This window comes from Protobothrops mucrosquamatus, unplaced genomic scaffold (assembly GCF_001527695.2).
Source record: "Protobothrops mucrosquamatus isolate PMUCROS unplaced genomic scaffold, P.Mucros_1.0 scaffold822, whole genome shotgun sequence".
Classification (NCBI taxonomy): Eukaryota; Metazoa; Chordata; class Lepidosauria; order Squamata; family Viperidae; genus Protobothrops; species Protobothrops mucrosquamatus.
In genome coordinates, this window is record NW_015387083.1 from 186,988 (window position 1) to 199,708 (window position 12,721).

Below are 12,721 nucleotides of genomic sequence, written 5' to 3' on the forward strand. Positions count from 1 at the left end.
TACCTTCAGCAATATGTGACTTGTTTTAGATTTGGTGTATAGGAGATTATGAAAAATCAATTGAAAATGAAAGAACATTTGAAACAAGTCAAATAAAAATTGTCCCTCATAATACAGGGTGCAAGAGCAGTAAAAGCATATTTTCCAGCTGATGCTAAATTTCAGAAGCTGCTAATTCTGATATTTTGATCTGTTTTGCAATTCTTATGGCTACTGAGACCACCAATAGGTCTCTAAGCAGTTATTAAAAAATAAAAGCAGAACCTTTAATTGTAAACAAGTTTGAGGAGAAGACTAATCTATAATAGAAAAACTGTAAACTTTGTTTCACTGGCTTTGAAAGACTTTGGGAAGAGGGCCTTCCTTCCTAATGGAGGGATACACAAGCCAGATGTCAACGCTGCTAACATCGGATGTTTTTGCATTGACAACAGATGGAAATGTAGCCATCTTTTTACCTTTTGCTTTTAGAGTTAGATGATGCTGGGAGGGGGGATGTGAACGAGAGTCCAGCTAGACATAACAACACTAAACCTAGCGGGAGAAACAAGGTTATTGTAACCAGAGCTGATAAGGAATTGGCGGCTGGAGAACTGGAGAGGAGACTAATTCAAGCTAATTGGGGAATGTGATTTATGACTGTTAATTGAAAGAGGGAATTGTGCTTTGATATTATGTGCTCAGGGGAGGGGAATTCAGTTTTTAGCTTCGATTATGTAGTGCCGATATTATGCTACTCAAAATAAAGATTCTTTAAAGTAAACAATGCCTCGTAGTTCTTTTGAAGAGTTTCATCTGTCGGAATCATGACATCAAAAAAATTCTCAGGAAACCATGTAAGTACTAAGCCATATTTATAAGACATTATCACTCTTTAAGAACAGAAACAATTTCCTATATAGTGACTATAATTCTCTATCCACTCTCCTAAATGTCTGTATTAGGCTATAAGGCTATAAGGCAATTACATTTAAATAATTTCACATAATTTATAGCACCAATTGCCAAGAACCATTTAGTAAGAAGTGTCTCTCTCTTTCTCCCACTCTGTGACTATGTATGTGCCTGTCTGTCTGTCTTTTGGAGGGGAAAGTAAAAGAATGGTATCCCTAGATTAAATAAGCAAAAGTAGCTTCAAATAGAAAAACTAGGAAGATGTTAAAGCTTTTATCTTGTATTTAACCAAAATCCTAGTGTAATGTTATGCCAATTCCCTCTTAAACAAGATGATTCACAGTGAGAGAGCAACAATTTGTTCAGTCCTAGCAACTAAGTTGAAAATCTGTCATCACGGAAGCTTTAATATGAACATGCCACAATGAAGAAATAACATCTAAAAATTACAAAGCAAGTCAAATGTGGGATTATCAGAATTCTCATTAAAACACCAGTTAAAAAAGAAAAAGAGTTAAAAAGAAGCTTTTATCCATAAAAATTCCATCATTACGTCCTAACTGTGATGATATTGCTATTATAGTTTTGTTATAAGTATTTTCAGTTGGCACACATTTTTGCCGTTAAACAGCTTATTAAATAAAATATCACAGTTCATATTTCTTCTAGCACACATTCTTCTGAATAGGTATTTTTTTTTAAAAAAAATATTCTAATTCCATTCAAAGGCAAGGCTCATCATAATAATCTAAATGATAAAATACCGTATTAGGAATTAAAAACAACCCATTTTGTATGTAAATTCAACCAAAAAATCCTGGTGATTTTTTGAATTTGTACTGTAACCTTTAGTCTATGTGTTTTTCAAGAAAAACAGGTCAAATCCAGTATTATTTTCCATCTTCTTTAACTTCCTTGCTTTAGGTTTTCATACAGAGACAATCACATCCAGATAAAGTCTGTCATAGGATTCCCTGAAGCACAAGATGAGTAGAAGGCTTAGTAAGCAGGAACCTGGGAGGCACCAGTTAAACCAGGAAAGTTCTAGTGGAAGAAAAAAATTAGTTTAGTTATTTGTGTAACACTGTACTTCATTTCAATAAAGCAGTAATTCTAAAAACAGGCTCACAATCTAGACTTCACAATCAGTGGTGGGATTCAGCCAGTTCATACTACTTCGGCAGAACCGGTAGCTAATTTTTTGTTGCTCAGGCCCAGAATGGACTTCCAGAAGCGGCATCCACACAGAGAACCGGTTGTTCACATATTTGAATCCCACCACTGTCCACAATACTTTTGGAGGGGATGGAGAAGTGCTTTTAGCCTCAAGGCTATCTTCAGGTGAAAATCAACAGGCACAAAATGAGTACTTTTTACCAAAAGGAACCGGTCTCATCAACAACAGGCATTCGGAGAAAACACATCATTAGTGACTTCTGAAAGCCGGACTGGGGAGAGGTTTTTCTATTAGCTATCATATTTGAAACACATAAAAGAAAATTAATTAAGTGTACAAAATTATGTCTCGGGAAAAAACAAAATTGCAAATCAGAGCCCAGATTTTTTATTTTTTTTTTAAATCTATAATTGAGCTAAGGGCAATGCAACAATGAAAAGTGAAGGAACACCCACTTGGTTCTCTGTTTGTCTAATTCACTCCACACATCTTTAGATCTAAAAATACTTTCAGTATTACGGTTTAGGTCAATCCTGTATCCACAGGCTAAATATAAAACACAGTATATTTTCTTGAAGACCTCCGTGTTAAAGAGGAAATATGTAACAAACCATTGCTACCAGAGACAATTAGATATTGTAATGAATGGTTAATAATTATTGTATTATTGCTTTTATTAAAGAAACCCACTCAGGGAGAACAAAGCAATAAAAATAAAGATAAAAAAAGAAAGCATAGCCATAAACTTTAATACAATTAAGGTGATTGACAGACAGTTAAACAAACCCTTAGAGGGCTCGGTTTCAACATCATTAGCATTAGTAGTAGAAGAGGTGTATGCAGTCTACCTTGGTGAATGAAACTCTGAATGAAATACGTCACACTGGCAAATTTATAAGAGCAAGCATTCAAAACACTTCTTACCTTTATGGTAGAAACTAAAGAAAAATAAAAGCACTCCCATGAACATGTTATTTAGGAAGGTGACCACGCCACAGGTAATCCCTTCAGGAACAGGATAGACCGTTTCCACAAAAAGTTCAAAGAAGATAGGGACGCTGCTGTTCAAGAAGACACCCAGCAAAATGCAGGAAGTATAAAGTGTGGCTGCAATGAAAGTAAAAGTTCAGAGATTCTGCACCACGACCCAACTACTGTACAGTCTTATAATAATAATAAACTGATATGAACCATTTTGATCAGATTTTTATAACTTTAAATATAAGACATAAATGGGGCTTTCACATAATGATGTTTTAGTAGGCTAGGAAAAGAGAAGACCAATTTGCAACCATAATTGTAGATATACAGTATGCAGATTTCCTGCTAGCAATAGAAACACAATAATTAGTACATTTGAGCCAGTGTGCCACAAATACAATCTAAGCCTAGTTTTATACCATGCACATGTGTGTGTATTCTATACAAGCCAGAATTTCTAATTTGGAAATTACCTTGCTAGCCAACATACAATTGTCCTATCCTACCATGCATAAGTTACTTATTGACATCGTGAAAAAAGGGATAGAATCAAGAATAGGTACAGATTTGCAACGAATATGTGTGACCAATGCAAGAAATAAATAGAAGTGGTTTGGTCATATAAATTTAGAGGAGGGGTAAGACCAAGAAAGTCATGGCTGGATGAAGTTACAAGTCTGTCAAAAAGAGAAACAGAACCTTAAAGGCCAAAAGGCAATAACACGAGTCAATATATCAATGTGATAGAAACAAAGATGATTTAGAAGGACAAAAAGTTACAGAGAGGTGTACTGTAGAATGTAAACCAGATTTAGCTATATTTTCTTTTTGTGTTTCTTATACTGTATCATTAGTTTTGTTGTCTCATGACTTATTAATGCTCCTATGCTTTGCGCAGGGTGGCTTATGTAAAAAGAAAATAGCTTGAGGCATACAGTATATGGATGTGTGGGTTTCTTTGTGTGTGGCGTAGCTATATTACTTGAGTATGTGTAAATTTGATCCAAATATGTGCAATGATATTTTGTACAGTCATAGCTACCTGAATGACAGAAGGCATGTTACTTTGTTCACATAACATATAACTGAGTAGTCTGGCTGTAGAGAAAAAACCTGAAGTTTCTGAATCTATCTTCTGTAATTGAGCAGAAGGATTAAGACATCATTTTTATTTCTCTTTGTAATGGGCAGATGCCATCCTGTCATTTGTATATGCTCACTTAACGAGCAGAGAACTTACTGGTGGACTAACAAGTGGATCCAACTGAAAATATCTGTAGGCATTTGTGCATCTATGCATAGAGATGTGTACATATTCTCAGAATTATTCTGACATCCTTTAGAACTCATTTATTGCAAATATATCACAAGAATAAATGAGCTGTTACACAGTCAGGCCTGCAAATGTTTTTGCTCTCTTGAGTAAATATGTCTCTGCTAGGCATTGGCTAGCTTAAGCTCCTTATTCAGAACAGAAGAAAACTACATGAATACCATCTAATAAAAATAATTTCCCAATTTAGTAATATAATTCATTGTCAGATTTCTAAACTCAAGAGGCCTCATGTTTTCCATGACTGAACATTCTAGTAGTGCTTAATTGAAAGAGCCCAATTTAATATTTTTCCACAGACTCTTCTTGTACCAGAATAATATATAAATAGTGGAGCACACTTTCAACAAGTTTTGTGCTTTTCTTATTTCTGCTGCAGCAATGGCTCTGGTGAGATAAAGCTAGATCATGCAAAGCAAAGCAAATGAAATCAACAAATGTGGTCTCATATGGAGCAAAATAAATTTCTTGATAGTCCAAAATAAAAACCTTAGCTTCTGTCCTGGGCTTTATAAGTTATTAAGAAGAATGGTTATTCTCTTCCTCGGCCTACTCATTTTATTGGATGGATATAAACAATAATGGTATCCCATCCCAAAGCACTATGTGTCTGCTTTACACTTAACTAACATGGCTCATTTGCATACAGAAAGGTTTTACTGTTTAAAGAATTAGGTCAGAGGGTCTGAACTGTAGATCCTTAAGCTGAAGCTATTATTATAAAAATGTCGCTTATTTCTTAAATGTAAACATCTATATTTATTTACTCCAAATAAATAAGCAAACAAAAACTACTATTCTACAATCAACCATCAATTAATCTTCATGCTTTAAACACCAAAAATAAGAATTGGTTCTAGTTTGGGTATTATGGTCAAATAACATTTTAATTACTGAGTTCATAGGTCCTAGTATCTATTAACAAGAATACCTACGTTTGTGTAGATATTCTCAGAATATGTGTCTGGTTTGATGAGAAGGGATGGGGGAGTTTTTTTATAATACAATCCCAAACAAACTAAAAAAAAGTGATCAAGGATGCAGAATGTTATTTCCAAGTGCTCAAGTCAACCGTAAATGATGCTATGTTTATAGTAGTTCACTTCCCATAAATATTGCCATGTATAATATGACCATTAGGTTACATGGAATATAGTGTCTAGACTGGGAGTGAACTTGGCCATTAACAACAAAGTTTAATTCCTCTGCCACTTTTTTTAAAGTTCTGTGTTCTTTCATAGCTAGAAATAAATTTTCTTGTGTTGCTGGATGACACATTTGCTAGAAGAGTCGAAGAGGAAAAACAAAATATTTGCTTTCTAATAAATCTGGCCTTCAAAGACAATATACATGTTCCAGTGGACTCTCGAGAGGATAAGAGAAAAAACAGATTAAATTCAAAAGCTCTTTTGGGATAGGGGAAGGCTAGACTGCAAAGTTACAATAATGTCTCTATCATGGAAAATATAAACCAAAAAACAAATGTTTAACATCTCATTTTCATTGTGGAAACTTTGCATCTAGTGTTGTCCTAACGTAATTAAACAGTTAAGGCAGAAGGCTTTTTATAATTGAAGGCTAGTGTCCTTCCCCACAGTTTCAAGTCCTAATCAATAATAAGTCTTGAATGGTATGTCAAGATTGGTGCAAGTGGAGTATTTTGCCATTGTTAAATCTGATGAGTTTGGGGAAAAATGAAAAAATATGTAAATTAAAAAGAGTTCATCTATCTGGTCCAATCCCCCCTTCCTATCCCTTTCTAATTCTTTTATGTAGTTAATCCTGACTACCCCCATAGACCTAAGACCCACAGACATACACACAAAAATCCCACACCTGTCCTAGAAATATCTTTAACCTCATAAAATCTTAAGCAAGCTGAATAATATTGAATAATATTGTCTCTTTGAGAGTGGCACACTGAAAAAGACTCCCCTTCACTAATATATGACTTATGAAAAATAGAGATTGAGAAGCATAGGAGATAAGGCACAGCAGCTTTTCTTTTTAATATGGGTTTGATTATTTTTTTTTATCCAGGAAGAAACCTTTTTAAAAAACAAAACCAAAAACATTTCATGTTGAGAAAAACATATGGAAAACAAATTGCCTGGACTTTGAATAGAACAAAAGGCTAGCTTTTATACATATTATGGCTTTCAGTTATCTTTTTGTCTTCTATAACCAAGTCCAAGATTTTTTTTAACTGTAAAATCATTAGCAGAGCTAATAGGTTTTTCAGTAATCAATTTATGGAAGCAGTCTATTAAGAGCAATGATAGCAACCAATTAGTTCTAACATATATTGCAATACTTTTCCTTGAAGTGTCTGGTATTATAGGTAAAAAGAATTGAATACACTGACATAGGCTTACAGATGTGATTTAAGAAAGTCATAATTTCTCACCTTTCATTAATGCCTGGGGGAGGGACTTCTGTCTTCTATACTGTATTTTCTAATGCTCAGCCTTGCACCCTCCAAATATGTTGGACTGCAACTGCCATCATACCCATGCAACACAAGCAATGGTACCAGAGTGGAGAAGGCTATTAGGTTGTATATTTTGGGTCTACAAAATGTTTACTGAAAAGCAGAGTCCAAACTTCTAAACACACACTACAACTATGGTCAGTTGCTACCTTGTGCATTCTTCTTTTTTCTAAGGGCTAGGAAGGGCTCAGTCCTACTCTACCAGGGCTAAAGACTCAGAAACTTTCAACTTAATAAGAGTGTAGTTTGTTTGTTTATCAAGTTCATATAGCTGCCCATCTCACAAAAAGTGACTCCAGGGGACATACAGCAGTTGAGTAAAGCAATAAACATATAAAAAAGACAATCATTAAAAATATAAAAATCATTAAATATAACCACCAGAAGGCAGAGGAGGAGTGAATAATAACCACAATAATCTTAGAATGTCACTGGTTCCCTGGGATCCCATGATGACATTGCCAGGTCTTGAGGGACTTCCTTGGAAAGTAGTTATTTAAATAAGGACCTATTTGGGAAAAAATGTGAGTTTACTCTGTTTTGTTGTTGTTGTTAATTGCGAAGTCATGTCCGACCCATTGCGACCCCATGGACAACGTTCCTCCAGGTCTTCCTGTCCTCTACCATCTTCTGGAGTCCATTTAAGTTCACGCCTACTGCTTCAGTGACTCCATCCAGCCACCTCATTCTCTGTCTTCCCCTTCTCCTATTGCCCTCAATCTTTCCCAGCATTAGGCCCTTCTCCAGTGAGTCCTTCCTTCTCATTAGGTGGCCAAAGTATTTGAGTTTCAACTTCAGGATCTGGCCTTCTAAAGAGAAGTCAGGGTTGATCTCTTCTAGGACTGACTGGTTTGAACTCCTTGCAGTCCAAGGGACTCGCAGGAGTCTTCTCCAGCACCATAGTTCAAAGGCCTCATTAGTAAATTAGTTGGGGGTGCAAACAGATCTAAACATATGTCCTTCTCACACATTCAAAAATGCCAGGGGTGTCAAAGTGAGGACAGGATATCACAGCCTTCTTCAACCAGAAACGGGAGCTTCAGCTCCCAGAATTCATAGCAATGGCTATGCTGGTGGGGGTTACATTTGGAACTTGACTTGTCCCTTATTCAACCGGCTCTTGAGAAAAATTATTCTGGAGTAAGCAGGCCAATAGGAAAGTTCAAGTTATAAAAGTTTGTCTTCTTAGAACTCAGTACTATTTTAGCTTTGCTATACCAGTAATAGCCAAGAGATGATTCATGAGTTAATTCTTCTGCAGTCCGACTGCTGCTTGAAATTGTGGTGTGTATTAGCCTTCTCTATAGCCAGCTGGCTGCCACCTGGTACAGAATTTATTACTGCTTTTTATAATGGGATGAGGGAAAGGAGGAGGAGGCTGAACTGAAGAAAGGGATTTGCCTCCATAACAATTGAATCCATGAGCTTAAGGGAAGCAGGATATCCTTCATAATGCTCAACAGAACTGAGATAACTAAAATGGTTCTATAGTCATTGTAAATTGAAATGACAGGCATTAGGAATTCATGACAAGGCACACTCCATTCAAAAGTTTTTCTAGCTATCAGTAGTCATAAATATATCTTGGAATTCAAAGTTTCCCCCTCATATATCTAAATAAGGACAGCAATTACTTAAATATAGCCAGTTAAAACAAATGAAATGTAAAATACCCACAGCATCTGCTTTTATTTAGTAATTTTATTATTTCCTCATCTTTATGTGCATGAATGGTTTATGCAACAATGGTGAGAAAAACTAAGCAAAATTTCTGTTAATATTTATTAACAAAGAAAGCCATCTTCCTCTTTTGATAAATCCCAGTGATTGCTTTAAAAGAAAGCACACTTGTTCAAGGAGCACTACAGAATACAGAATAATAGTTGAAGGGACCTTGGAGGTCTTCTACTCCAACCCCTGCTCAAGCACTATCCTCACTCTAAATGAAATTTATTTGCTCTAAAATATGCTACTAAAATTCCCATTGTCTTGACTTTTAATTGGGTGAAGGTGCATCCTAGGGCAACAATTTCTGAACCAAGGCAACTCAGATTGGCTAATATACATATGAGTCCCACATCTGGAACCCATATTCCAGAGGAAATGAAATTTGGAAAGTTATAGTTGCTCCAGGCTGGTTGGACTGCTGCTACAGTCACATGATCTTCATTTTGAACATTTCATGATAGTTTCGCAGCCAATCTCACAATTCTCCATTTCCTCCCCCACCCAACAGCAAAGAATTGACTCATCATTAGCTCTTATAGAAGCAACAACTTTAAGGTAATGAAGAAAGGCTTTGATAATTTAGTTGCTTTATGTGCCCCTTCTCTGGCACACAAACACGCACATGTTTGGGAACTCAAGGCACAGACATATTGCTTTATCCTCCTATGGTTTTTCATAACAACCAGCCAGGCTGCAGATGGGAATCGAAACTTGATTTCTCTAGAGTCAGTCAAATACATTAGCCACTACACCTTATTTCTTGCCTAACCTGTTTCATTTTTTCAGTTTCCTACTCTGAAATTGAGTGTAGATTGCCCCCCTTTTTTTGTCTGGATGTCACATGGTCCTATTTTTAAACTGTCTTTGTCAGCTTTGTCAACTCAATGGAGAAGCCAGCTGGTATTCTGAGGTGAGAACGGCAACACACAAGATTGTGGTAAAATAAATAAGTAAGTAAAAATAAGACAAAATATTGTCAGCATAATCATGCCATGTGGAAAGAGAGAGGAGTTATCGTGATCATGTGATGACGTCAAACATTATTGGGATGTGGTAAGGAAGAGGAGAGATGAAGAGATGGAGAAAAGGGAAAAACACTAATTACTGCACAAGTTCCTCAACATGACCATAGCCATCTTCAACAACGAAACCTCAACAGAGAAAGATCAAGGCAAAATTCATGATTTGTAAGATGTAATATTTCTGGTGACGTTGGTATCATGGGCAAAGTTTGCCTTCCCTGTTATGCATCCCTATTCCTAGAAAAACTACCAAATTCTGCTGTATGAAGAGAAAAGTCAGGGTAGGCAATTTGCAACCTCTATCTAATGAACTCCTCAACTTATATAGCAATGATGGACCTATTGCAAATTAGTTCAGGAAAAACATCAGACAATGCAGGTCCTCGACTTATAACAGTTCAATAACCATTCAAAGTTACAATGGCACTGAAAAAAATGACTTATGACCATTTTTCAGACTTATGACTACTGGCCACAGATGCTTGGCAACTGACTCATATTTATGACAGTTGCAGTGTCCTGGGTCATGTGATCACCTTTCGCGGTCTTCTGACAAGCAAAGTCAATGGGGAAGCCAGATTCACTTAGCATCTGATTTACTAACTTAACTGCAGTGATTCACTTAACAACTGTGGCAAGGTCATAAAATGGGGCAAAAGCCACTTAACAACTGTCTCAATTAGCAACAGAAATGTTGGACTCAATTGTGGTCATAAGTCAAGGACTACCTATAGAACTGTCTCTTTCAAATGAAATCCTTTGATGCTAAAGAAGTCCTTCCCATGAGGAACAGATGGAATCTTTCTATGATTATGCAAAAGCAAATCCATCATTACATCAGACACTTAACGCCAGACTCCAACCAGCAAGTCAAATTTATTCAAATTTACTTCATGGATTCTCGAGACAGCATAGAATTGAGCATGGCATACATCACAATGATAGAATTCAACATGCATTGTTGATTTGTTGGAGAAACTACTACAACAACGAAACCTGCACATTACATTCCTTCAACTTGCAAAAGAACAAGTTGAAGACATGCCAGAAACGTCTATCATCATTAATCCTAACTGAAGACCAGCATTTGAACATGAGAGCAAATTTAATGCACAAATGGACTAAGTTGCTGTCATTATAACACTGAAACTGAACCAACATCATGGCACATTATGCTGAAAAAATGAGATGGTTTGCAAATGATTTCAAAGTCCATCACTCCTACATCAGCTTCTTTCTTCGGACAGGCATCATCAGCTCCAAATGATGAACAAGAAAGTAATGGCAATGCATTACTGTGCCTATCAAATAATGAACCATGAGAATGAGTTTAATAGCTTTCTAAGAGAAGGATGTCTATTCCAGCAATATGTGGTTGATATGGCTGCTAAGACTAAAGGCAAGATGCTAAGTTACACAATACCAATCTGCCTGTGGTCATTCTGTTTCTCTGTTAAGGTAAGGAAATATCTCTGAAAGGATGATCCAATAAGGCATGGGTTGCTGATGTGATATAAAATACATAAAGCTACATAAAGTTGTTATATCATTCTGATGTTCCCCTTGGCTAGAATTATCTGAGTAAACAAGCATCTCTCTGAAATGACTGTCTTCAGCCCATTACTATGATTAGAAAGGTACACCAACTGGGCTCTATTGAAAGGCTAATATCGCGTATACAGCAGAAGAAAGGCAGAGTGGGGGACTCAGAAGAGGTGGTAGTAGAGAAGGAAGTGTGTAGAAGTTAGAGAGGTCAGATAGGTGGTTCAGATGGGTGTGGAGTGGTTCACTGCTAGTGTTGTCTTGATAAAAAGGTCTTCATATTTTAGTGAGAACTTAGAACAGGCACGCTGGCTGAGGAATTCTGGGAGTTGAAGTCCATGAGTCATAAAAGGGCCGAGTTTGAAGACCCCTGACATAGAAGAAGAAAAAAAGGAGGAAAGAAAAACCATAGCAGAAGCAGGATCAAATAAGGCAAACATTTCACAATTATAGGAAGAACAGCAGGAATTCTAAAAGTTGAATGTGGTCGTAGAAATGCTCTTAGTTTGATCGATCATGGCTAAGTGGCAGACTTGACGAGAACTGTGATTTTCAGTTTCATTAGCAACATCTTTTAGAAAATTCCTCCTGCTTCTTAGAAGAAAGCAGAATATTTAATTTGAGAAATATCACCCTATGGAATATGTATCATTAACATAGTGACGTGCTTATAATAATATTTACAATAGTTCCACACCATATGGCAAAAGTAAAATATGCTAGAAAAGTAAGGAATTTCAGAGGAATATTAGAATAGGGAGATCAACATTGTAAGAGTATAATTTACCTACAATGGGCAGTTTTGCTTTATTTAAACATTGTGGGATGCCTCAGCAGGTAATAGCACTTAGCTAACCTTGAGTAAGTAGGGTAGACCCTAGTTAATATTTGGATGGGCTCCAAATTATGGACCAGGTGATGAGAAGGACAAAACCCTTGGAACACTGCCTGAAAATTCTACAGGGATACGCAGCTGTACATTTCCACCCCAGGCCACCCCAACGATGCCCTTGACGTGATGGCCCGTTGCCTGGAGGCCGTACGGGTCTGGATGGGGAGGAACAGACTCAGGCTCAACCCCTCCAAGACCGAGTGGCTGTGGCTGCCGGCGCCTCGGCATAGTCAGCTGACCCCATCGCTGACTATAGGGGGCGAAATCTTGGNATTATTATTATTATTATTATTATTTACAAGTAACAGAGTTCTTCTCAGTGGTGTATTTATCCTTAATCACTTTGAATAGTCAGCCCTAAATGCCGGCTAAAAGCCAGCTTAGTTATTACTGGTTTGACCTAACTTCACACAATTTGGTAAATAGCAACATGATTAATCGGTATCCATTGACTGAAAATACAAAATATTCTACTGCAATTGTCAAGACAGGTATTAGAACACATAAATGGATTGCTCTTGGTTCACAGTATTTCCATTTGAACAAGTAAAAAAAAAATGGCTCCCCTTCTAACATTAACACAAAATGCTTTTATTTTAATGTTACCTCAACTTTGATTTCTTAAAAAAGAATCTCACATTCTTGTGCCACAGTCATTGTG

The 12,721-nt window shown here is 36.6% G+C and overlaps 1 protein-coding gene across 1 annotated transcript in view; it reads right to left on the bottom strand.

The window, feature by feature from the left end:
* Nucleotides 1-1,607: 1,607 nt before the first annotated feature.
* SLC49A4 (solute carrier family 49 member 4) overlaps nucleotides 1,608-12,721 on the bottom strand; it is an 89,427-nt gene continuing 78,313 nt past the window's right edge. Inside the window, exons 9-10 of the mRNA XM_015818916.1 lie at nucleotides 2,996-3,178; nucleotides 1,608-1,938 (exon numbers count right to left, since the gene is read on the bottom strand). Of these exons, the coding sequence (XP_015674402.1) occupies nucleotides 1,823-1,938; nucleotides 2,996-3,178 (299 nt within the window). The 3' untranslated portion in view covers nucleotides 1,608-1,822. The remainder of the gene's footprint in view (nucleotides 1,939-2,995; nucleotides 3,179-12,721) is intronic.